This window comes from Canis lupus, chromosome 25, assembly GCF_003254725.2.
Source record: "Canis lupus dingo isolate Sandy chromosome 25, ASM325472v2, whole genome shotgun sequence".
NCBI lineage: Eukaryota > Metazoa > Chordata > Mammalia > Carnivora > Canidae > Canis > Canis lupus.
The window spans coordinates 11,447,522-11,475,225 of record NC_064267.1 but is presented as its reverse complement, the minus strand read 5'-3'; the positions used below and the strand labels follow the sequence as shown (position 1 = coordinate 11,475,225).

Here is a 27,704-nt window from a genome sequence, read left to right as displayed (position 1 = left end):
TCTCTTACTCTCTTTAATCCTGGTTGAAAAGTAGAAGGTAGATTGGTGTTGAGCAAAATTGGAGTCTAGTAGGTCCATTGGGATGATGTTACAGTAACACTGAGTAGAGATGATGGTGGTGAAGACTAGGGCACTGACGGTGACATAGGTAGAAATAGTTGAATTTGGGAAATATTTAGGATGTAGAATAGATGTCCTGATTTGATGCTTCAAAGATTTCTATGTTATCAAAAGGATAGTTAGTTGTAACATAATTTATCTGTTTAGAAAAGAGATGATATAGAAAGCACAATGAAACTTGAAGAAAAGCAACTTAATAGGGAGGTGATAGATTTGCTCACAAATTGTTTGAAATGATAGTTGCAAAGCACCTCTTTATTAGTGTCTGGCCTAACCAAAATGAGGAATTGGCTAAATTTTATTAACTGATCAAATTAGGAATACCTTATGTTTTGAAAATATCACTACTAGATTTGTTTTATGGCCAAAGTGGAAAAATGAATGTTGGACTTCTCTCCAGAAATAGTTACAAAACTTTTAAGACGTTAGATATCAGACAGTGAAGGACAACCATCCCTGATAGACAGGAAACAAAGGTGAGCCTAGTTTACTGTTTGGAGGGAGTTTCCAGGCCTGGCACATGGAGTCAGAACTCAGGTGGAGCCTAGTGATCTCTAATTGGGGAGACCAAACTGGAAGTTCACAGAAGGTTTTGGTCTCAAGGAAAAGTACTGATGAGAAGAGAGTTCATAAACAGAAGGAACTGCAGACACTTGCAAAGTTCCCTTTGAATCTTCAGCTGAGTACTGATCAGAAGGTATGAGTGAGGAGGCTACATGAGCTGGAAGAAAAAATTCTTGAAGGGATAACAGGGAATAACTCTCAGAGTTCATACAAGACCAAGTATAGTTCCTTCTCACCAGACAACATGGAAAAAAAAATCATGATTTATGAAGCACTAGTAAGGTAATGGAAAGTCTTGTAGTGGGACCAAATTATTGTCTATAATAAATGATGCCTTGACCCTTTCTAATGAAGTTTAAAAGCAAGACCTGAAGGATCAGAGACCACTTTTTAAGCAGTTCGTGATGGAAAACAAAGGTCAGGAATTTTTATAGGAATGCTGAAAAATGCCCAGACCCAACAAGATAAAAGTAGCAACACTTGGCATCTAATCAAAAATTAGTAGACATGCAAAGACTACTTGTGAGTCCTAAATTATTTTGAAGTAGTTTTTTTAAAAAAGAAAAATAAACACTTTTTTCAGACATACAAGAGTTGAAGGATTCACCACCAGCAGATGTGTACTTCAATAAATACTAAAAGAAGTATTTCAAGTAGAAGGAAAACAAAAAGCATATGGAAATCAGGATCTATCAAAGAGATGAAGAACACTGACAACAGTTACTACATGAGTAAATATAAGAAACTTTCCCCTTATTTAAGTCTCTTTGAAAAATACTTGTTTATAGCAAAAATAGTAACTTCTTATAAGGTTCATAGTGTAATAGATTTAAAGTATGTGATGAGTAGAGCACAGAGTCTAGGAGAGGAGAAGTGGGAGTATAATATTGTAAACTTGCTATAGTATATATGAAATAGTTTAAGACTAGATGATAGTTGATGTTAGGGACTAAGTTGTGTTTCCCCCTAAATTCATTGCTTATGCCCTAATCCTTAATGTGACTATATTATTAAAGAAAAATTAAGGTTGAATGTGATCATAAGGATGGGGCTCTAATCCAATATGATTACTGTCCTTAGAAGACAAAGAAATACCAGCAGTGCACAGGCACAGAGAAAAGGCCTGTTGCCTTGAGGGCATAGCAAGATGATTGGTCTGCAAGCCAGGGAGAGAGGCCCCAGGCAAAACCACTTCTGCTGGCACCTTGATCTTAGGCTCTCATCTTCTAGAACTGTGAGAAAATAAATTTCTGTTGTTTAAGCTGCTCAGTATATGGTATTTTGTTAAGACCCTAGCAGACTAAGATAGTTGGTGATAATTTAAATATATGTATTATAAAACCTAAGGCAGCCACTATAATAACACAACAGAGAGTTATAGCTAATAAGCTGAGAGAAGAAATAAAGAGAAAATTTAAAAATCAGTTAATCCCAGAAGGCGGCAGAAAAAGGAAAAAGGGAACAAAGAACAAAGAGAACAAATAGAAAAGTAGCAAGATGATAGATTTGCATCTAACCATATTAATAATGACTTTAAATGTAAATAGCTTAAATGTCCCAATAAGAAGGCAGAGATTTTCAAGTTGGATTTGAAAAAAAAACAAGATCCAACCAAATGAAACTGACAAAAAACCCACTTTGAACATGAAAACTAAAATAGGTTTAAAGTTTTAACATGCACTAGTCAGAAAAGACGTGTGTGTATATTACTAATATCATATACCACACACAATAATGTGAATACTATAATATGTAGTTAGTATAATTATAGTAGTTGTAGTAATAGTAATATACTACTGCATATTATCAGTCTATATGTAATGTATGTGTATGTGTATATAAAGGGATAAAGGGATAGCTCATTAAGAGCATGGATGTACCATTCTTAATTATGTACCTAATAACAGGGTTAAAATATATGAGACAAAGACCAATATAATTGCAAGAAGTAGACAAACAGTATACACACACACACACACACGTATTATAATGTATATATATAGTATAATAATATAGTTGGCCATTGAACAATGTAGAGGTTGGGGTGATGACCCCCCCCACGCATTTGAAAATCTTTGTATAACTTGTGACTACCCCAAAACATAATGACTAGTAGTCTGTTGTTGACTGAAAACTATACTGATAACATAAACATTTGATTAACACACATTTTGCATGTTATATGTGTTATATACTATATTCATACAATAAAGTAAGCTAGAAAAAAATAATATAAGAGAAAATACATTTACAGGTACTGTACCGTATCAGAAAATCTGTGTGTAAGTGGACCTGCACAATTCAAACCCATGTTATTCAGGGGTCAGCTGTATAGATAGTACACTGATATACACTGTATATACAATATACCCATGATAGCTATATTCATGTCAAACAAAGTAGGTTTCAGAGCAGAGAATATTATCAGGAACAAAGAGAGTTATATTTGATAAAGATAAAGGGATAGCTCATTACAAGCATGAACGTACCATTCTTAAATATTTATGTACCTAATAACAGGGTTAAAATATATGAGACAAAGAATAATATAATTGCAAGGAGAAGTAGACAGTGATAGGATTTTAATACCCCTGTCCATATTTAGAAGAAAGAGACAAAATCAGTGAGAATAAGGGAGATTTGAACAACTCTTATCAATTTGACATTTATGGAACACTGTGCTCCCAAACAACTAAATATATATTCTTTTTAAGTCACATAAAACATTGACTAAGACCAATTCTGGGTGATGGAACAAGTTTCAGTACATTTAAAAAAGGATTCAGATCAGATATATATGTTCTCAGACTATGATGAAATTAAATTAGAAATCAATAGCAAAGATTTTTGGAGAATCTTCAAGTATTTGGAAACCAAATAACACACTTCTAAATTACACGTGGGTCAAAGAAGAAATAGGGAAAGTAGAAAGTGTACTGGACTGAATGAAAATGAAGGTATGTCAAAAGTTGTGTGATGCTGCTAAAACAATAATGAGGGAGATTTATAGCTCTAAAAGTCTATAGTAGAAAAGAAGAAGCATTCTTTGGGTCAGTGACTTCAGCTTCTACCTTAAGAAACTAGAGAAAGAAAAACGAATGCAGCCCAAATTTGGCCCCCCAAAAGATGAGTTCATGTCCTAATTCCTGGAAGTTGTAAATTCTACCTTACTTAGAAAAAGAGTCTAAAGGATTTGGAGATAAATTTAAGTGGGCCCTGAACAATGGCAAGTGTCCTGATGAGGCAAAGGGAGATTACACACAGGAGAAGGTGATGTGAGGACAGAGACAGAAACAAGTGATGTGATCCAAGCCAAGGAATGTCAAAAAAGAATGCTGGCAGTTATCAAAAGCTAGGAGAGAAGTGTAGAATGGATTCTGCTCCAGTGCATCTAGAGGGAAGCACCGACAACTTGATTTTTGGACTTCTGGCATCCAAAAAGTGGAACAGCATACATTTCCGTTGTACTAAGCCATCAAATTTGTGGTAGTTTGTTACCAGGAAACTGGTACATGTGTACTAGCAACAAACAATAATACATTGAAGTTTTTTAAATTATGTAATTTATGATAATATCAAATATAAAATAGGGATCAGTCTGACAAAGGTCTGAGGACCTGTACATTAAAAACTTTGAAACCTTCCTGAGAGGAATTAAAGAGGACCTACATAAATGGAGACATACATCATGTTCATGGATCTGAAGACTCATTATTAAGATGTTGATTCTTACGAAATTGATCTACAGATTAGTGTAATCTCAAATAAGTAGTTGATTTTCAACAAAGTAGCAAAGGCCATTAAGTTCAGGAAGAATGATCTGTTTAGCAAACAGTGCTGGAATAATCAAATATATGCCAAAAAATTAGACCCATACCTCACACTTTAAAAATAAATTAACTCAAGGTGGATCTTAGACCTGCATGTAAAACATGAAACCACAAAACTTAACAGAAGAAAACAAACTATCTGTGACCTTTGGTTAGGCAAGTATTTTTTAGATGCAACACCAAATACATGACCCTTAAACATTTTATAAACTTCACTTCATCAATTTAAAAACTTAGTTCTTTGAAAGATACTGTTAAGACAGTGAGAAGAAATCCTAGACGCAGAAAAAATATATGTATATCACATATCTGACAACGGACTTCTTTGCGAAACTGTCAAAATTCTGCAATAAAAAACAAATCCAATCAAAATGGTTAAAAAAAAATACGAACATTTCATGATAGAAGACACAGAATGGCAAATAAATCATTTGGGAGATGCAAAATAAAACCACATTGAGATACTACAGACCTATTACAATCTCTAAAATATAAAAGTCCGACCAAAAACTACATGTCCCTGAGTACATAGAACAACTTGATCTCTCCACAGAGTGCTGGTGCACATATTCAATATGTACCATTTCAAATAGTACAGGCACTTTGTAAAACAGCTTACCAATTTTTTTAAAAGGTTATATAATCATATGCCATGTATTCAAGCCATTCACTATTTTTCCAAGAGTAATGAAACATATCCACACAAAGACTTGTACATGAATGTTCTTTGCAGCTTTGTTTTTAATAGCCAAAAACTGGAAACAACATTTGTCCATCAGATGAAAAAGTAAGTTGTGGTATATTGATATTATTGAAAATTAATCAGTAAAAAAGGAATGAAATACTGATGAGAGGCAATGACATGGATGAATCTTAATGTTGTCAAGTGAAAAAAGCTAGGCAAAAAACCAGCACATACATATGTATGTTAGATTCATTCATATTAAATTCTAGAAAATGCAGATTAATCTATAATGACAGAAAGCTTATCTGTGGTCGCCTTAAGACCAAAGTAGGGGAGTAGAGAGGAATAGGAGGGAGGGATTTAAAAGAAGCTTGTGGCAACTTTTTGGCATAATGGATATATTCATTATCTTGATTTGGGTAATGGTTTCCTTGTCTACCTATGACCAGAGTTATCAAAGTTTACATTTTAAGTAAGTGTGGTTTATTTATATGTCAATTGTACCTAAATAAAACTGTTAAGAAAAAGCAGGTCATGTTTCATACAGAGAGTAGAGGGATTACCAATAGCAACTTAAGATATTAGGACAAGTAAAGCAAGTTGAGCTCATTATAAGGATCTGTACCACAAGGTATTCAATGGATTTTATTGATTTATTATGTGATTTTTAAAAAACCTGAACAATTCTCAGGAACATTAGTGGTTTCTCAATCATATGTTACCTTAAAACAACGTTGTTTTTCTTACAAACCTTTTTGACATATTTGTAGTGAACTATTATATAAGATTTGGTGTTCTTTTATAATTTAATATAAATTTCCCATTTTCCTCTTTTAAAGATTTTATTTATTTATTCATGAGAGACACAGAGAGAGAGGCAGAGACACAGGCAGAGCTTCCACGCAGGGAGCCCAGTGCGGGACTTGATCCCGGGTCTCCAGGATCAGTCCCTAGGCCGAAGGCGGCACTAAACCGCTGAGCCACGGGGGCTAATTTAAAAAACATAATTTAATGGTTGTACTTTTTATTTGGTTACACTATTAATTAGTCCCTTAATTTATGAGATTCATTTATTGTGGTCTAATATAAGTGTCTCTTTGTAGTGGAGTCCAGCCAAGTATTAAATACTGAATTTTATTTTAAAAAATAACAGTTTCCATGGAATCATGTAATAGTAGAAAAGCATAAAATTGTGTTAAATCTGAGTTACCAACCTCATCAGAAAATTACTTCATTTGTAAAAAACAAAAACAAAAAACCCTACCAGATGGGAAATACTCTATCATTTTGATTGGGTGGGATATCTACATTGATATATTATTATTTTAAGTATAGTAATAATTACAACAGGGCTTTTAAAGCTAAATGTTAGGACTCTTGATTTAGTCTATTTCTGTTTAGAGAGTACAGGTAGGGATCATAGCTAACTTTTGGGGGATGGTGTCAATTTATAAAAAACACTTGATTGTTTTTGGCATGCAAGTTGCAGTGTAAATTTAAGTGTATGAGAACCCGAAATTCTAGATTCTCTCAAAGTGAATGTCTATTACGTGAATAAACATTGATTTATTTTCAAATGTACATTAGAGCGGTTAAAGGAATGCTGAAAATTAGGATTTAAAATATAAACTAGAAAAAAAAACTAGAATAGAAATAGAAATGATGAATATAAATATAATTACCTGTAGATGAAATAACAAATGTAATACTATAGGAACATTATTAGGTAGTTAGATAAGGTTTATGTAAATCATAGGGCAGGGTTTTTTTTTTTTTTTTTTTTTTTTTTTTTTTAGGGCAGGGTTAATAAAACTTTTATTCCATTTTCTTTAGGGGTGTTAAAGTTAGAAAATTTATACATTCCAAATCCTTGAGTCTTCTTTCTAGATGTAATCTTCACCTCCTAAAGCTAAAAGAAATTGTATACTTTCTGATGAACATATATTTCATTTTAATGTGATACTCGTTTTAGTTAACCAGTTTTGCCTTATTCAAAAAATTGTTCTTGTTAACATGTTACAGGTGTTTGCCTATACTGTTTTGTTACTATATAAAGCCCATATTTATATTTTAAATTAAAAAGTCATTTTAAGAATATCTTTTAATTGTAGTTATTAGCTAATTTCATCATAAAAGTATTCTCATTATTATAATTTGTATTATTATTTTAAATATTTCTGATAGTTCTCTAATCTGCGTAGATAATGCAAGAATTTTTATTACCTGTTAATAACTCTACTCTTATTCCTAAATTTTGGTTTTTTTGCATTGCACCTAATCCTGTGTAATTTTTTTTCCCTGCCATTTAAACCCATCTATTTTTCTTTAATCTCAAATACTCAGAATTGAATAAAACAAACTCCCAAACTATCCACTTAGAGAAATGCTTTGCCATCTTAAACCAGGAAAGAGAAAGGAGGGAGGATTTTAAGCTTTTTTTTTTTTTTCACTTTTTAAAAAATTAATTTATTTATTCATGAGAGATACAGAGAAAGAGAGGAGCAGAGACGCAGGCAGGGGGAGAAGCAGGCTCCATGCAGAGAGCCTGATGTGGGACTTGATTCCGGGACTCCAGGATCACACCCTGGGCCAAAGGCAGGTACTAAACCGCTGAGCCATCCAGGGATCCCCTTTTTTTAACTTTTTGATTAAAATTCACTATTGGCTAAGTTTCTTTGCATCTGTGGTTGTTGAATCTGTAAAGGTTGCAGTTTAGAGTGTAAGTTTTCAGTTACATTAATTTCAATTTCTAGTAAATTTGGAGGCTCTTTATAATTTATTATGACATTTTATATATGGTTAGTTTGGGAATGGTGGAATAGACTTTCCCCTCCTTTTTCTCCTTTATAGGATCCTTTATTTTATTTTATTTTATTTTATTTTATTTTATTTTTATTTTTATTTTTATTTTTATTTTTATTTATTTATTTTTTTATAGGATCCTTTAAAAGGCTTTCAAATGAATTTAAAATAGATTTAATTTAGAGAAGCTCAGCTTTGACATCAGTTTATTATTCACAGTAAATATAACTGACAAGGAAAATGAGTAATACCTATTTCTCAGGAATATGCTACTGAAATTTTTGTATACACATATAATTTTCTTTGTTGTCTCTTAGTAATCTTGTAATCCTGAAGTCCCCATATCTCCTAGGTTTCTTGGCTCTTACAGTATACTGATTGCTTTTATCTTGACTCTTACCTTCTAAAATAGATTTATGATTAACTGAAACACATTGTTTTAGCTCTGAAGTGATCCTGTTAGTAGCCATTTGTTCCCTTAGAACTAGGAATTACTGTATTAGTAAAATGCATGGATTTATTTTTCTACCCCAGAAATTAAGGAATGTCTGACCATACTTTTATAGAGCACTCCACTGTTTTTGAAAACTTCAGAATTTGGAAGGGTTTTGGAACATACACACACACACACACAGAAAAGTGATGGAAGAGGATCTTTCTTTCTCTTTGGAAAATATATTTTGGATCAGGCCTGAATCCCCGCCCCAAATATCATTTCTTAGATGAGGCAGTTAAAGAGGTTTATTCTTTAGTATTTTTCCAATTAAACCCAGATTAACATTTCTTCTACATTTTATTACTTTGTATTTAATGTTAGCTGGCATGTAACCAGTAAGCTATCATTTGTTGTAAAGTTTAAATTTAGGTCAGTCTATTGATTTGTAATCTTACAAATCTAATAATTTGAACTCTAATTTGGCAGTATGCAGTATCATATTGAATTAGGGAAGTTATTCTCGAGTTGTACAGGAATTCCATCTTCTTATTTTCTCTATGGTGGAAATGGATTTTTACATTCAAATGATCAAGTGATTAAATGCTCTGCATCATGATTCAGTGTGTTTTAAACTTAGTTTATTATATGTATGCATAAAATGTGGCCTGAAGTGTGAGCCATACTGAATTATCTCATTGGCTGACCATTTGAAAATTAAATTCAGATGTTACCATTACTGGGAAGAGTGACTGAATCTTTATTATGCTTAGTCATTTAGAATTTAAAATGGTCACCATTTCAGAAAAATTTAGGGTATTTATTTATTCCAGGTGGACAAAATACAGGCCATTTTGAATTTGTTATCCAGTATTATAATGTTCCAGTAGTTCTTACAGCCTAAAGTACTATGGCACTTGAATATATAAAATGTTGTCATAATTCAACCGTGAAGAAAATTTTTTCCATATAATCTCATAGTAAAAGACTTTAAATATAACAGAAGTTAAGTGTGATACTTGTGGGCATTGAAAGCATTGGAGCCTCTGTTAGTTTTTTTTTTTTTTTTTAATAACTTGATTCCTCCCACCTTTTCCTGGTTTTTAAATGTTTTTCTTGTCTTTACTCTGTTACTTAAATACATGGCACAATATTATTGGGGAAACGTCTTAAGTATTTTAAAAAAGGAAGTGATTAATTTTGGAATGAAGGCTTTTTTGACCTTTATTCTGATAGAAGTGGTTTAAAGATATTAAACTTGAAACTTGTTGCTCAGTTTTGAGGTAGTCTCAACCTCCCAGTTCTCAAAGTATTAGGATAGTTTGATAATGATGCATATAGGACCGTCAAAGGCAAATTTTACATGTTTCTGGGGTTATATGCTGCAAATGAAATGATTAAAATCCTCACAATTTGATTAAAAAATTTCCCTCAAGAGATCTCATTATACCACTCCAAAATATGCAAACTAAAAAATGCTGTACATCCTTTCAATAAAATATTTTACTCAAATCACTGTGCAATAGTGCCTAATAGATTCAGTGTCTTTTTTAGACTTACAGTGTGTTAACTTACTATATTTGATTTTTAAATAGACACCAAATCCTACTGCAAGCGAGTTTATTCCTAAAGGAGGATCAACCTCCAGGCTGAGTAACGTGTCCCAGTCAAATATGTCTGCCTTCTCTCAAGTTTTCTCTCACCCATCCATGGGAAGTCCTGCTGCTGCTGGGTTAGCACCAGGTAAGTTGAGTAACTATTTCCAGTGAGTTCCAGATATCAAATCTGTAAGGACTATTTGCTATTAGTTTATTAGAACTGAAATTGTATATTTGAATGATACACATTTGGACACATTATGAGTCTTATGTTCTTGGTTTTGGTACCATAGATTGAATGTGTAGTTGAAAATTTTAAAACAAAATTTAAATATGAACAAAAATTATACATAAGCATGTTTAAAAGCACAAAAATAAATTTAAATTAGAAAATGGTTTATTAGAAAAAATATCTACTTGGACTTTACTATTTCTCTACTTTTTAAAGTCAATAATAATGCTGTTTCCTTCAAAAGCTTCTGTAAAAAAATCAGAAATAGACTATTGAGATAAACATGTATGTGTGTATATATATATTTCAGAGTCTTCTTTTTATAGTAAATTTCTAAAAAAATAATTGTGTCGTTCTAAATACAAGTTGTTGAGATATATTGCCTTCCAGGTGTTTGATTATAAATCTATAGAAGTAATTTTAAGTTGACTAAATTATTATAAACAATAGTAGGAAAGAAATGTATTTAGAGATCATCAAGGTGGAGAAAATAGTACTTTTCGATCATTTTTTTTTCCAAGTTCACCCATAATGGCAGAAGAATTTGGACAAATGCACTTATACCCCGGGTGACCCTTCCAGAATCCTATTTTCTTTGAAGTCTTCTCTTTTATCTTAAAAATTCATACAAATTTTGTATTCTACTCCATATATAAACATTTATTTTAATATGAAAATATGAACAATTTCTAAAATAGCATCACTCATCCCTATTGTGTACCTTAATTAGAAAATTAAGATGTAGAGAATTGTGTTGAATTTATAATAAGTTCAGAGTAGGTTTTCTTGTCTATATAAATTGTTCGAACTACTCACACAGATTATATTTCAGAACCTGTATTGGATAATCATCCCTTAATCTTGGATGTTTCAAAAAAACAAATAAGATGAATTATGTATATACTAATTGAAGCCAAAATTGGTCTGCCAAGATCAGTCTGGAACTAGTAGTGCCTCCAGGGCTTAATCCAGTTAGTAGGAGTCATCAGTTTTGATGCTAATATCGAAATCAAGGATCTTTTTGAGATAAAGAATAAGAGTAGTACTGATAACTGTATGGAACAGAGCATCTGGTTTAACATATAAAGTATCAAGTGTACTTAGAGGCGGAATAACCTTGTGTTGCCAAGGATTTTATCAATGCCTTCTTCTGCCATCTTTTTCTTTCTTGCTCTTTTCCTTACACTCAGCTCCCCTTCCCTTTGAATCCCTACCCCCCTCTTCTGTCTACTTACCTTTTCTTCTACTCTGGCTCTTTTCAGATTCAGTTAAATTTTTAAATATTTTCCCTTCTTCCCTAGAGAGCAGTGTCAGAATTGAATATCCCTGGTAGCCTAAAAGTTTTACTTGTAAGTAATTTGCTACTATGATTTTTGTCCCATTGAGGTGTGTTCACATTGTTTACATGAGCATAATCTACATGTCAGCAATACATCTAAAATTTCTTAGAGATTGTCCAAACTTCTGAGCAGTGTTTATAAAGCATCCACAAGCATGATATCCATATACCAATTAAAAACTTTGGCTCTCTTAATTAAGTACCAGTTTATTTTGGCCTAACAACACATCTTCCCTTGTTTCAAAATTAAATTTTTGCTTACATCTTTGATCAAATTAGTTCAAGCTTGCCATTAAAAAAAATAAACTTCTAAAATATTGAGTTAAAAATGCAAAGGAAATTTTAGATCTTGAATACATTTAGTTAAAAATTGTTACTTTTTGTTACTTTGTTACTTTAAGCTCTTAAGTAGGTGGGTAGGTAGATGTTTCGTTGGTCTCGGTTATCAACTACATGAATTTAGGATGAAATCAGTTAATATAAAACATTAAGTTAGCTGAGAAACCACTCTCCTATATAGTTCTAATGATAAAATGGTCATTTTATTTCCTATTAATGGAAGTAATTACTGTCTGGAACCATTGGAAATAGATCAGTATATCACATTAAATGTATTTCTGAATATCTATTTTTAAAAATTGTTCTTCATTCAAATGGAAATCAACTAATAAGCTAAAGTATTTTCCACAAATACTGGAATGATGAATGGTTTTGCATTTATTATTCATATTTCCTTCTTTTAGTTAATGGCTTAACACTTTCTGGAGATGAACAAAGAGAAAAAAATTGTCTTCCTTCAGTGTCTTTTATCACTTCTTACCCACAAATGCTATTTTTTTTTTTCAAGGCCTGGGAAAGGTTTTTGGTATTTTCACTTTAAAGTTGTAGAGTCAAAAAGGTGGTAGAGTTTGTTTACCTATCTTAGTGGTGATTTAATTTATCTTTAATGTTTCTTGTCTACTGTAGATACAACCTATTGATTAGTTTATGAAGTTTTATTTTTCTCTTTTATTTCTATTTTGGAAATTATTGCCCTTGAAAATATGTCAAATACCGTTTTTTTAAGAAAACATGAAACCTTAAATATTTTGGCACTCAGATGCAAACTAGAGTAATGCCATTTTCGTTATATATGAAAAAAACACATATTTAAATACATCTTTTGACCAAAAATGTGAAAATACTTGAGCAAAATTAAGTAATTAGATTTTGAATTTCCTCAAATTACAAAGAATTAAAAGCATGCCTGAAACAACAGTAGATCCTGAGTGAGTTTCTTCTTTAAATTGTTTTTATCCCTTTTAAAACCTGATTTGCATTTTTAAAAAGCCTTAATATAAGATGTAAAACTTTATACAAAAGTTATTTGAATTTATTCCTAGGTAATTAGGTTTAAAAGGTATTTAAGTTATTAAAAACATGCAGCACATGTTAAGTTTCCATTGAATTGTACACATCGCCATTTTCTTCTACCTGAGGACATCAAGGATTTATAGGCTTAGTTGTTTTATGGACATTTAACCTAAGAACAGTAGCTAACTACACTCTAAGTAATCTGCTATGAATAGTTACAGGAATGTTTAGGGTATGGTACTCAACTTAGACTTTACTGTCTTTGAGAACCCCTATAGTTACATGCATATCTTTACTTGTAAACATGCAGTTTTCTCTTGTCACAAAACGTATTGCCCTCTTGGAAATTCACAGACTTTGAAAGTTAGGAACCACTGGCTTAACACACACTTAGCAAAATTTATTTCCAGAATGTGTTTTAGTAAGAATGTTTTCAAAGTAACAGATAAAGGTTTCTCTTTCTAGTAGCTCTTGCTTTAGGTGAAGGTTTTGAATAGAACTTTAGAAATGAAAATATGACTACAATAAGTGTGAAATGATAGGTTATACCGTAATTTTTTTGTGCCATGAGAACTAATTTTGTCATGAGAACTAATTGTTGAGTGGCTTTTAAATCAATTTTTCCTAAGAGTATTTTGAGTTGATCGTAGGCTTAGTAAACTAAGTCCTGTTCTGCTTTAAGTTTAATTTCCTCAGTATTAACCATAGTCTGTTTGAAAGTGATTTTCAGAGAGTTAGCCATAGGAACATACATTTTGAGGGCATTTACAGGTATATCTGGTAGTTTAATGCACAGTTTTGTTCTGCTTGCTTGTGTTTGGACACTTGGGAGAGGCAGAGAGTTCTTGAATTTGAAAATGCCATCATCAATTTATAAAGAAAAAAGGGAGCCATAAATGACTCAGTATTTTCACCTATTCATTTCTTTAAGATGAGGATGGTACAGATTTTTGGACCATTAGCTGTATTTTAATATAAATTATTATGGCGAGTCTCAGCTAATTGATTTGGGGGGAAGCCTTTAATTATACTATGCTTAACCATTATTAAGTAATTCCATTTGTTATAAATTTTATTGTAGTAGTCTAGAAAAATTTAAAGAAAACAAAGCTTTAGATCCAGTTTTTTAAAATAATCATTTTTTATATATTCTTGACAGTGCCAAATTGATGGGTAAAATTAGCTAATATTATTTATTTTTTAGCTTAGGCACAGTGTGGGGGGAAAAAGGAGGACAGGAAAGAAAAAGGGGAAATATTTTTTTCATCATTCTTATTCTAAAATATTAAAATATTTAAATTCATATATATAATTTTATGTATATATATATCAAATGGTCGTACTTAAAAATAGTTATTTACTTTTGTAATGTTGAGAAGTTTGAGTAAGGAGTTTTTTTTTTTTTTAGTTTTAAATTTCTCTGCTAAAAAATAATGAAGTTCTGTGATTGATTCGTTCTGTGCCATTTCATATCATAGACGAAGAAATAGAGGTTTAATTCATTTCATTTACCTAGTAGTTAGTTTATGGAATAATCTGATACTGGTTATTGATCTGGGCAGAACTTTTTGAGGTTGACCTAATTGAGTCTTGTGCCATTTTAGAGGTGACATTCCTAACAGATTATCATCTAGCTGCTTCTTAGTAATAAGGAATTCATTAGCTAAGCAAGGGTAACTCAGCGTACATTTTAAGTTTGAATAAAAAAGAAAATTATATCTTCTGCTGAACTAAACTCTGTCTTGTCAGTGTTTTATCCACTGTTCCTAATTCTTTCTCTGCATTGAATGGAGTAAATCAAAATCTTTTCCATATGATAGCCTTTTCGGGTATTTTTTTTCTTTTTTGGACAAGTTGTATGTATGTGTGTGTCCATATAACTGATTTAGTTGTATGACTGAAAAACAAGAGACAGGGCAAACTGGAATATGTTGTTAAAATTAACAAATTGTGTATGTCAGAAATCATGAACTCCTCTAAATCATTATGGCTGGAACATTCCTGTGGATAAAATCAAATGCACAGATATGTCTAAACCACTAGCTGTATAACCAGCTAAGGAATGTATGTACCTGTAAAACAGGAAGCTGATAATAAGTTAAAGCTGTGGTCTTGCCAATGCTGAATATCTAAGTTCATATTTAAAATTTTATGTGTATCTTAGGTTCTACATTAGTCACTAAAGGCAGAAATAAAAACTTTCTATTCTATCATTTTAGACAATTTTGTGTTTTGCTTAGTGGTATAATTACTGAAAAAATTATAAAAAATATTTATGTAATTCTTAAACATCACCATGTTTTATAGGATATTACTCTACATAGATTTTCCTAAATCATTTAACATGAATTGGAAATAAGGAAAATAAATTCTGTGGGTTCATCAAATTCTACCATGAATTTATTTTGATATTTCAGTCTGAACTAATTTCTCTGAATTATTTTTACTCTTACTAGCAGTAGAGGTAGCATTAAAATAGTCTTCTTTGGGGATCCCTGGGTGGCGCAGCGGTTTGGCGCCTGCCTTTGGCCCAGGGCGCGATCCTGGAGACCCGGGATCGAATCCCACGTCGGGCTCCCGGTGCATGGAGCCTGCTTCTCCTTCTGCCTGTGTCTCTGCCTCTCTCTCTCTCTCTCTCTGTGTGACTATCATAAATAAATAAAAAAAAATTAAAAAAAAAAAAAATAGTCTTCTTTGTCTAAAAATATCAATCTAGATTTCCTAAGTGAATTATCAATCCCCTAGGAAGAACCATGTCAATTTCTTATCTAGCACAAACTTAGGCATATAGGTGGTGCCTAATGAGTGTTTACTCATTTAACTAAGCTTCATTTTTGTCTGGGGAAAAAATGTTTTAATTGGTCAATATCTCTTAAATACAGTGAATTTTAATGATTTCATGAACATCTTTTAAACTTCTAAAAACTGCAAATGTTCAAGAGAATATAGATGTAAATAGTCATATAAGAACAGAAATGTGCCTTTTAAAGATTTTGCTGTATCAGAACTAGAATCACTTTGTGTCTTGAGGTGCTAAAACATTCTTAAAACCAGTGAAAATATTTGTAAGTATTATTTTTAAATTGCATGTTTCCATTTTTTGTAACTACTTTGTTTTTCAGGTATATTCTGCAGAATCACTCAAACCTTTCCAGATTTTCTAATTGGGGATTATTTTCTACATTAAAAAAATGAAATAAAAATTTGTAGTTAAGATCAGGGGGTCTCTGAGGTTTTTGTGAAGAGGACCTTTTCATTGCCCTGTAATGTTAAGCTCGTCCTAGATGGAGACTGCTCTTTGTATGCATGTATGTTGATACTGATGGTGCTATCCCAGGGAAGATTACTAACATTAGAACTGTAGAGTCATAACTGGGTTGGTAGTGCCTGTGAGCCTGTATTCCCTTCCCAGTTGGGAATTTCAGGAAACTGAGGCGAGACGTTAATGGCGCAGAGGGGGATGTGGCTGCTGCAGCTGGCTTGGAGACCTGTCAGGTAAGGCTTAATAGCTACCAGTAGATACTATTCTACTGGTTGGGGAATCCCTGGTTAATACATCCTGTTAGGTTTTAGAGTTCCTATTATGGACTTCCTTTTTAAATCTCATGTGTTGGCTAACTTGTCCCTTACCTGGGGGTAGGGGCTGGATGGGAGTGGGTAGGGGTTCCCTTCCATTGTAAGTTCAGTGATCTACAACTACAGCAACATCTGCTGCTCTTTGACTGTTTTCATTGGATCATGCTTGATTACCTTTAGACATGGTGCTAGTTATAATAAGATAGCTCTGTGGCTTTTGGCAAACCCTTTGATCCCTGCATTTTAGCCCTTCATTTCCAGAAGAAGATAATATTTGATGATTTTAAAAGTCTTTCTAATGTAAAATTCTATTCTCTGACATGTGGATCTGTAAGAGATAGATGCACTAAAAAGAGGCAGAAATGAACTCAGTGATGAGAGAGAGAGGGAATAGGAACACAAGGACTAGACTTAAAAGAGACTTTAAAAGAGGCTTTAAAAGGCATTGGATTTCCTTGACATTGTGTAAATGGAAAATCCTACCAAGTCTATCATAGGTGGAGATGGAAGGGAGTTTTGTTTCAGCAGCATAAGATTAGCATCTGGAGTAAATCAGTGTGTTGTAGTGGTTCTGGATGAACTGAGGCGGAGAGAGCATGTATTAAATGACCAAGAATATTCCTGATTCCTAGCTGGATATAGAAAGTTGGGAGTCAGCCCCCCTCTCCCCAGCCTTAAGTCAAATAGGTTGGGAGGTCAGAATCATTTCTTCTTTAATTTTTTGGCTCAGTGGTGCCTATTGTATGTACTCAGTGAAGGAGAGAGTGATTGTGTGAATAAAATTACTATGCCATGTGGTACATGTTTAGTTAGGAGTGGTCCTCTAATTCTGTAGGAATGATGTGAATGGTGGCAGCCTCTTTTGTGTTTTGAATTTTCCCTGATTCTTCTCAGCTTGATTAGTTAAATTCATATATGAAAGCCACCTATTTTTCTTATTCTTTTTTGCCTTTCAGAGGTGCAGTCTGAGTAGAGCACATGGGAAAGGCCTTAGAAAAGGAGAGGAATTGGAGATGTATCTGTTTTTTTTTTTTTTTTTTTTTTTTTTTTTTTGAGATGTATCTGTTTTAAAACCCCCAGTATACATAGACTTGTAGAGCCTAAAGCAAACAGTCAGATGTGGACTGCATGTTTATGGTGATAATGTTTAGTTCTGATTCCTTAGTCATGAATCTCTTATACATTAATATTATTGGAAATGAGATATTTTTCTTATGATTTCATAAATATCTTCCGGAATTTTAGTTGGGATTTCCAGACTTTAGATGGATTTTTGTGTAAGTAGTAACAAATAATTAATAGTCCCTTTCGGGGGTTTTGTACCTTAAAGAAAACAGATCAGTAGGATGTTAGTATAATTACTGTCCCCAAACAGCCCTCTAGGCTGTAGTTACTATGGATTGCAAGGTTATTGACCACTGTTTATGATGTGGTGGTAGGCTAACCTGTTGAAACAAATAGATCCAAACTGTAAGAGCTTCTTCACGTGACAAGTATTTATTTCTTGCTTTTGTAATAGTCCAGGGCAGATATTCAGATTGCCTGAGATGCTCTTTTCCATGTAATCGGTTAGGGACCTAGATCAGGTGATTTCTGGGCATCACTTCAGGGAACTGGAAGAGGAGGAACATTAGTGGGATGTTGGTATGGAAATTGTCTGGTGGCTAGTGATGACTGTCCACCAAAATATGAACTTTGATTTTTTTTTTTTTTTAAGCATTTAGGTTACATTTGCTAGTCTTTGGATCCAAAATTTTAAAGTTGATCCTAGTTATATCATGTATATATATGTTTTGGGGCACTATCTTATTTGCATCTTTGGTATCTAAAGAAATTGACAAAGAAGCTACAATAATTGATTTATTTAGGATCACAGGAAATGAAGGTTTCCAGGGTACTTGATTTTTTTTTTTTTTTTTTTTGTGAGAGCATTGAGTGCATGCAGGTTGGGGGGAGGGACAGAGGGAGATAGAGAAAGACAGAAAGAATCTTAAGCAAGCTTCCACACTCAGCTTGGAGCCTGATGCGGGCCTGATCTCACAACCCTGAGATCACGACCTGAACTGAAATTAAGAATTGGATGCCTAACCAACTGATCCACTTAGGTGCCCCGTTGGATTTTAGGTATCAGAGTCTGTAGAGCAGTTTGTTTCAAGTTATGTAATTACTTAGATTTTTCATCCTTTCCATTGTCTCTCACCCCAGTGTGTTAGGTTAGAACTCCTTGAAGGTAAGGCCTTTTTCTCTTGTTCTCTGAATTTGTTAAAGTGCCTCTGAATGGAAATACTCAGACAAGTTTATTTGAACCATTTTACTGAGTTCTTAACTGCTTTTTATTGATGATTGTGTTGTTCTGTTAGTATTCCTACCTTTAGGACAGTGGTTCTTAAATTTGAAAGTCCATCACAATCACCTGGAGTGCTTGTTAGAACCCAGTCTTGCTGGGTCCCATCCTCAGAGTTTCTGATTTTGTAGGTTTGGATGAGCTGGAGAATTTACTTTTCTAATTTGTTTCCAGGTGTTGTTGATGCAGTTGCTTTTCCTAGGAAGCTGTTTTGAGACCCCACTGCTCTTAGTGCTCTATGCTGTGTTCTTTTTTCTTACAATCTCTTTCTTTTCCTTCTTCTAATCTGCTAAGGGCTGAGAACACAAACATATTTTTAACACTTTTTTTTTTTTCAAATAAGAAAAAGACTTTGATTAAGGACTTGAATTTTGCTTGTGAATAAGGCACATGGGCTTTTAATTACTCTTTGAGACTAGTTTTGCTTTTTCTAGTTTCTGAGTATGTTCTGGATAACTGAAATGATCAGATATATATCCACTGAATTGTTACAGGAGTTACTGAAGCGTATTCAAGATCATAAACACAATTCAAAAAACCCCTGGGCAATGGGGATTTCTTCCATCGTAGTAATGGTAATGGGACAAAAGTAGTGTAAGTTAATTATTGTAATACATTTAAAAAAGTAATGCCTGTTCTAGAACTTGAAAAATGAGCAGCCTAAGAATCATGGCTTTTTAAAATTTTAAACTCCATGGGTCTTGAACCATAATCAAATACCTTTGTTTACTTTCGTTTACATGTTACATTTTAATATGTATGCTTTAAAGTTTTTATGTAGAGGTCAACTAAATTGTAATGTTAGAGAAATAAGAGGTATTTATTGATTCTGTCACAGAACTTTCTTGAAGTCAAACTTCAATTTTTGTTTTAAAATTGGTATTAGCTTTTATTCATTAGAAAGAAACTCCAAAGAGGCAGCCTGCGTGGCCCAGTGGTTTAGCGCTGCCTTCAGTCCAGGGTGTGATCCTGGAGACCTGGGATCGGTCCCGCGTCGGGCTCCCTGCATGGAGCCTGCTTCTCCCTCTGCCTGTGTCTCTGCCTCTCACTCTCTCTGTGTCTCTCATGAATAAATAAATAAAATCTTAAAAAAAAAAAAAAGAAACCCAAAGTAACATTAACTAATATTAATCTTTATTTTTGTGAATATCTATAATTTTTTATAATCAGACACTCTTGTCTTGGAATAAGTTTCTTGTCTATAAATAGTGCAAACATAATTTGTCACTATGATGAAGAACACCACTTACTCATCAATATTCACTATCACTTGAGAAGCAAAAAAGATGGTTCTTTTGATCTAGAGGAGTTGGTTTTGTTACAAAATACTTGTCCTCCTCCCATTTTGTTTTAACCATTCATTTAAGTAATATAAATGTTATGATTTAAAAGATTGCCATCATAGTAGAGGCTAGGGAAGAGCTTACCATTTTTCAGATCATTAGTCCAAATTTGGGGACAGGCAGGTCACTGTTACGTTTATTCAAATATTATGGTGATCAAATGAAGCTGCTGTACAGGCCAGAGAATATAGTTCTTGAAATCATAATTCAGGGCAGCCCTGGTGGCTCAGCGGTTTAGTGCCGCCTTCAGCCCAGGGTGGGATCCTGGAGACCTAGGATTGAGTCCCATGTCAGGCTCCCTGCATGGAGCGGAGCCTGCTTCTCCCTCTGCCTGTGTCTCTGCCTCTCTCTCTCTGTCTCTCAAGCATAAATAAATAAAATCTTTAAAAAAAAAAAGAAACCATAATTCAAACCCATACAGTGTTTTTTAAAAATGTTATTAACATTTTTAGGGGTTTAGGCTGTGCAGTTTACATGTAGTTAATATTCTGCTACTATTTGTCAAATTAATTAAGGAAAACTCATGTAAATAAGGCTGTTGATAGAGATAAGGCTGAAGTTAGGCCAAAAGGAAGACCACTATTTGTAGACATAGGAAGCAAAACAGATGTGCAGGCTATGGTCTTCATCAAATATTATATCAGAGTATGTGGTTGTTAAAACTCAGGTTAAATTCATAATACAAACTCACAGCGTTTGCTTGACTTTGGTAAATGAGATTAATTAAACTTTTTGAAGAAGCTGTAGGGTACTTAATAAATCTTTCAAATGCCATGAGTATTTCTAATATCCAAGTAAATCCAGATACTTTTTTTTATCACGGTAGATAACCAGCCAAAATGAAATAATGATTATATAAATAGTGACTAAAACTTTCTAGAAATTGAGAAGAAAATCAGAGATGGAAACTGAGTTATATTTATTTTGGCCAAATCCACATGGCTTCTATTAAATATTATTTACATTTAAAGAAAGAAAGAAGACAACTTTTGGAAGGTGTTAAAACTTTTTTTATTGTGTAATATAATGAAGAGAAAAATATTTGTACTTGTAATCAAATATAATTTTTATTTTATTTTAAAGATTTTATTTATTCATGAGAGACAGAGACAGAGGCAAAGACACAGGCAGAGGGAGAAGCAGGCTCCTCGAGGGGAGCCTGATGTGAGACTTGATTCTGGGACTCCAGGACCACGCCCTTAGCCAGAGGCAGACACTCAACCACTGAGCCACCCGGGCTCAAAAAATATAATTTTTAAATATTTATTTATTTATCTATTTTCCAAATATAATTTTTATAACTGAAATACTAACCATGATTCCGTAAACATTTTGTACTTTTTCTTTATATTTTCCTAAAAGTAAAACTATTGTTGGTTCTTTATATACTTCTTGAAAGAATGAAAAAGAATACTTGTGAAATCTTCATGGTCCTATTCAAATAATTTTTAGTTCAAAAGTAGAATAGAAAATTGTTATATCACATCTTTAAAAAAGCATTTCAATGGTAGCTGATGATTTGATTCTGTTTCCATCTATATGGAATGTAGTGCGGGTAGGATGTGAAGCTCTGCTACCTTCAGTTAAAAAAATCTATGACATACATACTTCATTGAGAATTTAATTTCCGTAGGCATAAAAATATATCCACAAATTTAGATCCTTTGAGAGAGAAAGCAGAGCAAGGGCAGATGGAGAGGAAGCAGACTCCCTGCTGAGCAGGGAGCCTGATATGAGACTTGATCCCACGACCTTGGGATCATGGCCTGAACCCAAGGCAGATGCTTAACCAACTGAGCCACTCAAGCACCCCAACAAATTTAGATCTTTGATGTATTAAGAATGAGTAAGTTTTTAGGTAAGGTATTTATTTTTTATTAATTCGGGTTCTGGCATGAATAAAAACTGTTCAAAATACTCCCTTTTATCATGTAGAGTGAAAGCTGTAATCTTTTAGGAAAATGATTTATAATGTAAGATCTAAGGTGAAATCATGCCTCTATTAAATATGCTCCCTATCATTTTTGCAGAATGACTGCTTAGGTTAGACTCCATCCAAAACTTTTAACTGAATTTACAATAGAATACTGTTTTCTTACATACGTTTTTTCCTATATGAGTAGGTTAACAGATACCCAGAATGCAGATTGTTAAACTACAATATGAAAATTTAAAAACAGCAATTTCAAATAAAGGCAGATTTATTGGTGTAATTTGAAGAATTGTAGACTGTAACTTTGGTGGGTGGTTACTTTTAGTAATTCTGACATAAAAACAATGGGAGAAATTCTCTTAATCTTATATACCTAAATTATTAATGGTGAAATCTTAAAACAATTTGAATAAGACACTGTGAACAGGATAGTTTTCTTTGCTTGTCTGATTTACAGTTCTGTAGTGGGTTTTTTTGTGTGTTAAATGCTTATATTCCATTTTCATTTATTATTTCACACGGTATTATTTAAAAATTGGTTATACATTTTAGTCTCTTCTGTAGAGAAGCAGGGATTTTTGTGATTTGCCCAATTGCATGGTTTCCTACTATTTTGGAAATTCTGACTGTCTTATTCTTGGAGTTGTGACTTCTTTCTTTTGTTGGAATAATACATTGTGTGAACTTATGTGCATTTTTTATGTTGCAAATTTGTGTATTGGACATTTTATCTATTCCTTGCAGAAGGTTGAGAGCAATTTAGGGTGTTGTAAAATCAGGGTAGAAGTAAAGTAGGTTCTCGTCATTTCACTGGCAAAAATCAGATTTATAGCTTTTATTTACCTAAATCTCTGATGAGAGAGCTCTTAAGCTCTCCATCTGTATTTGTATAAAAAAATATTTGTAATTTAAAAGTTTTATCTAATAAAGAGTAACTTATTTACATTTTTTTGCAATAAAACTTGGTAAAATAAATAATTCATTTCCAATTTTTTAAATTTTGAGAAATTGACATTTAGGAGTTTTGGTTCTTATACTTAACTTTTGGAGATATTTTTGTATGTACCTGTATTTACAGGACATAACTAGTACCCCGTGGGGGAATTGCTTGGAAAAACTTAAGCATAGATGTTGAGGCTTGGTTTTATTATAAAGTTTTTACTATATTCTAACTTCAGTCAGTAGAAAACATGATACCTCCTCCCTCTCCCTGCCCCTCAAAAGGGGGAAGGTTTATTTTAAACATAATTGTGTAAAGTAATCCTTTTGTTTTGCTATTTTAATATTTTGACTTTTATGACTAATATACTTACATGCTTTGTAAGACAAAGTACTATTGCTTATGTTCATGAAATATTTATGATTGTAATGGATTTACCTCATGGTTTGAGCAATTAATACTAGAGAAAGCTACTAATTAAAATTGTGTGAAAATTAGCTTGGATCAGTGTTAATCTTTTAAAGATTAACTGAGGATGTGTATCATTATTTCCCAGGGTATTTGTAAAAAGTAAGAGACCAAGACCATCTTAAATCTGCCATTCCAGGTGCTCACCCATGTACCCATGTCTGTTTTTAAACAATTTTTTTTTTAATTTTTATTTATTTATGATAGTCATACAGAGAGAGAGAGAGAGAGAGAGGCAGAGACACAGGCAGAGGGAGAAGCAGGCTCCATGCACCGGGAGCCCGATGTGGGATTCGATCCCGGGTCTCCAGGATCGCGCCCTGGGCCAAAGGCAGGCGCTAAACCGCTGCGCCACCCAGGGATCCCCCCATGTCTGTTTTTATACAGCTTCTCTGGTAATATTTATGTCCATTCCTGGTTAAGAACCAGTGCTTTAAGAGGTTAAGGACAGTGGAGAAGAACTAGTCCTTTTTTTAAATTATTTTTTTATTTAAGATTTCTCTGTCATTCTTGAGAGACAGAGAGAGGCAGAGACACAGGCAAAGGAAGAAGCAGGTTCCCTGATGTGGGATTCAGTCCCAGGACTCTGGGATCATGACCTGAGCCAAATGCAGATGCTCAACCACAGAGACACCCAGGCATCCCTAATCTTTTTACAGTGGGGTAGAGTAGGACTTTTTCCTTTCTCTGATACTTGCAGTTACATATGTTTATAATTAAAAGAAAATATTAATATATTGTCCTAAAATTTTTCATTTTTTGGAATTTTGATATTATTATGGAACTGTTGTTAATGTGCATCTGAATGTATGCTTTTTATAATATTACAAAAAAAAGTTATAGGTAGCAAGGATCTTAAACTGTTTAATTCATTTCCCTAGCTTCATTTCCCTCTTTAGCTAAACCGTTTGAAAACCTCTTAATTATTTTAGAAGGATAGTCCTTACTTCCCTTGGTATTTCAGTTCATTTCAGAATTTAGTAATTCTTACTCTGCATTCCATTTGCAGAGTTAAAGCTTTTTCTTATCAGGGCTTTTATGAAGTTGGGTAAACCTGTCATTATCCTCTGAAGGATGCTTCATTAAGAAACTTAAGATTCCTCTTTGCTCTCTTCCCTTCACTCCATGCAAATTGATGAATAATCCAGTCGAATTTTAATTTGCATATGATATCTCTGATATACACTGCCCAGGTCCTAGACCAGGCCATGATCACCTCTTAAATAGCCTAATTGGTCTATCCCTGCAGTTCATTTCCCACTTAAAAGTAATCTTAAATATAAATGAGGTCATGACTTTCTAATTGTTAGTAGAATAAAATCTAAGCTCCTAACTAGGGCTTAGATGATTTGTGTGCTATATACTTCCCTAATCTAACCCTTCCCCTCTCTTCTCTCCATTGTATATTCAGTTTCAGCTATGCTGACCTTCCTCAGATATGTTAAGCTTCTTTTTAACTCATGCTCTTTGCATATGTTGCTTCACCTGTTCTTCCTGTGACTTATTCTTTCCTTCTCTTAGGTGTCAGCTAAAATGTCACAAAGAAAGGTCTTTGACTAATATAAAGGACATTTCCCACCATTATTTTCCATCCTCTCCTGTTTATTTCCATGTCAGAACTTATTATAATTTGAAGTTTTGTTATTGTTTAAATTAGGATAAGTAGTTCTCTTTATGCTCATTGGAATATAAACTCCCTTGTGGCAGGAACCATGTTTAGATGCTAAATGACTAATTTTAGAATTAAAACAATTGAAGATTACTATTTAAAGACTACTTTCTTTTCTGATTAAATAAGCCTCATCCCTTTAACTCTACCGCATGGAGGACTTATTCTCAAATACACATCCTACTTGAGAACATGTTTTTGAACATGGTCAGCTTCCCCTCCCCCCCCCCCCCCCCTTTGCCTTTGCTTTGGCCTTACTCTGCCTGGAAGTGTCTTCAGTTTCTTGAGATCTTGCCTATTTTTCATTGATTAGGTCAAATGCCTCGTTTTCATTCCCCAAAGCCATTTCTATCTGTCTGGTCATTCTTCTCTGTGCTTCTATAGTGCTTGAGTCTCTCATACTGTATTTTTACAATTTTGTCTATGTTTGGGGGTGCCTGGGTAGCTCAGTTGGTGAAGTGTTCAGCTCAGGTCAGGATCCCAGGGTCATGAGATGGAGCTTTGTGTCTTGGGCCTGAGGCTCCATGCTCAGCTGGGAGTCTGCTTGAGATTCTCCCTCTCCCTCCTCATTCATGCATGCAGTCTAACATTTAAAAAAAAAAAAAAAAAGATTTTCTCTATATTTTATGTCTGTTTTCTCCACTAAAGTTAAATGCTTCTTCTGGAGTCATTTTTAACATTTTATCTATTATTATTATCTCACATGGACACCTATAGTAAAATTTTAAATTGGAAAATTTTGAGCACTTTAGTGGGCTTTATTTATGATGGAGTGTAAGCTTCATGAGATTGGGAGTGGGTCTTATTTCTTAAATTCCTGGAACCTTGCTCAGTGCCTGGTCTCATACAGTGGTTCCAGGAAGCTTTCATATGTAGTTACATATTAATCTGTAGTGCTTTCAAAATATAGCTCTTTCCCTATCCACGTCTAAGATTTACTGAAATCAGAAACTACACATTTGGAGCAGTGGCCTTTGTATTAAAAATTTCACAAGAGATTCTGATATCTGACCTTCTAAAAAAGTTCAAAATGCCAGAAAATTTGAAGAAAGGTGAAATTTTATCTGATTTGAATCATGACGTCCAGGCAAGGAAAAGTTCATGGAAAAGGAAATACTTGAGATAGGTTTTAAAGGATTGGTAGGGTTTCTTTAACATTTAAAAATAGTTGAGAATCTGTGAAGGTTTTTTTTTTTTTTCTGTTTCAACTAGTTGAATGGTATAAATTAGAAATGCTCTCACTCAGTGAAAAAATTTTTTTAAGACTTATTTATTTAAGAGAGAGAGCATGCACACAAGCAGAGGAAGGGGCAGATGGAGAGAGGGAAGCAGACTCCCTGCCAGTCGGTGAGCATGATGTGGGGGCTCAAGACTAGGACCTTGGGATCAGGACCTGAGCTGAAGGCAGATACTTAACCAACTAAGTCACCTAGGCACCCCACAGTTAGTGAATTTTCAAAATCAAATCATCCCGATAGGTAAAGACTGAACAGATGTGAAGAAATCTCAAGTGTGGTACTGAAGCATTCTAGTTTCTCTTGGAACAGGGGTTACCCTTAAATGCTGATTGTGAGGAAGTCCATGGGGTTTCCTTAGAGAGGCTAGGTTAGGGCAGGGTGTTTTTTGTTTTTGTTTTTAAGCAGCTGGCACTTTGCTGTTTTGTTTTTTTAAAAAACAAGCTGTATTTATGGTACCAGTGTGCAGTGATTCCACATGACAATTTTATTTATTTATTTATTTTTAATTTTATTTATTTATGATAGTCATCACAGAGAGAGAGAGAGAGGCAGAGACACAGGCAGAGGGAGAAGCAGGCTCCATGCGGGGAGCCCGATGTGGGATTCGATCCTGGGTCTCCAGGATTGCACCCTGGGCCAAAGGTAGGCGCCAAACCGCTGCGCCACCCAGGGATCCCCCACATGACAATTTTAAACACGACTATCATGAGCTCGTATGGATAATTCTCTTTTTCCACCTTAGGCTTTTAGTTAGTGTTTTTGTTATGTAGAGTTTTTCACGTATCTTTCCAAAGAAATATCTTTAAAGTCTGTCATTTGTGTAATGTGTGTGATGTGATATTTCATCTCTGAAATATCAGAAGAATGAGATTTCATTTTAAGATTAAAATTGCTAGGCAAGGGGTGCCTGGCTGGCCCAGTCAGTAGAGCATGTGGCTCTTGATCTTAGAGCCTGAGTTAGAGCCCCTTGTTGGTTGTAGAGATTACTTAAAATCTTTTAGAAAAATAAAATTGCTAGGCAAGTGGAAAAGTTTCAATTGGGCAGGAACTTGGAAAAAATAATGAAAAATGGCACTGAGATAGAGAGATTTTCCATGTATTTAAAGTACCTGGTACCTCTCTCTTAAAATCCTTACCAGTTTTGTTTGCCATTAGTTCTCCAGAGTTTGGCACATTGTTTTTTTGACAGTTATGAGAATGTGGAGAGAGGAGACTAGTAGCGGATAAGACTGGAAAG

General features: G+C 33.7%; 1 protein-coding gene across 8 annotated transcripts in view; it reads left to right on the top strand.

Annotated features, from left to right (window-relative positions):
• Positions 1 to 27,704, top strand: part of PAN3 (poly(A) specific ribonuclease subunit PAN3) — a 134,843-nt gene that overhangs the window by 50,913 nt on the left and 56,226 nt on the right. For all 8 annotated transcript variants that reach the window (XR_003142299.3, XM_025462629.3, XM_025462628.3 and 5 more), the window contains one exon: positions 10,030 to 10,177. Coding sequence is in view for 7 of the 8 variants with exons in the window: in XM_025462629.3 (XP_025318414.3) it covers positions 10,030 to 10,177 (148 nt within the window). In the remaining variant the exon portion in view is untranslated. The remainder of the gene's footprint in view (positions 1 to 10,029; positions 10,178 to 27,704) is intronic.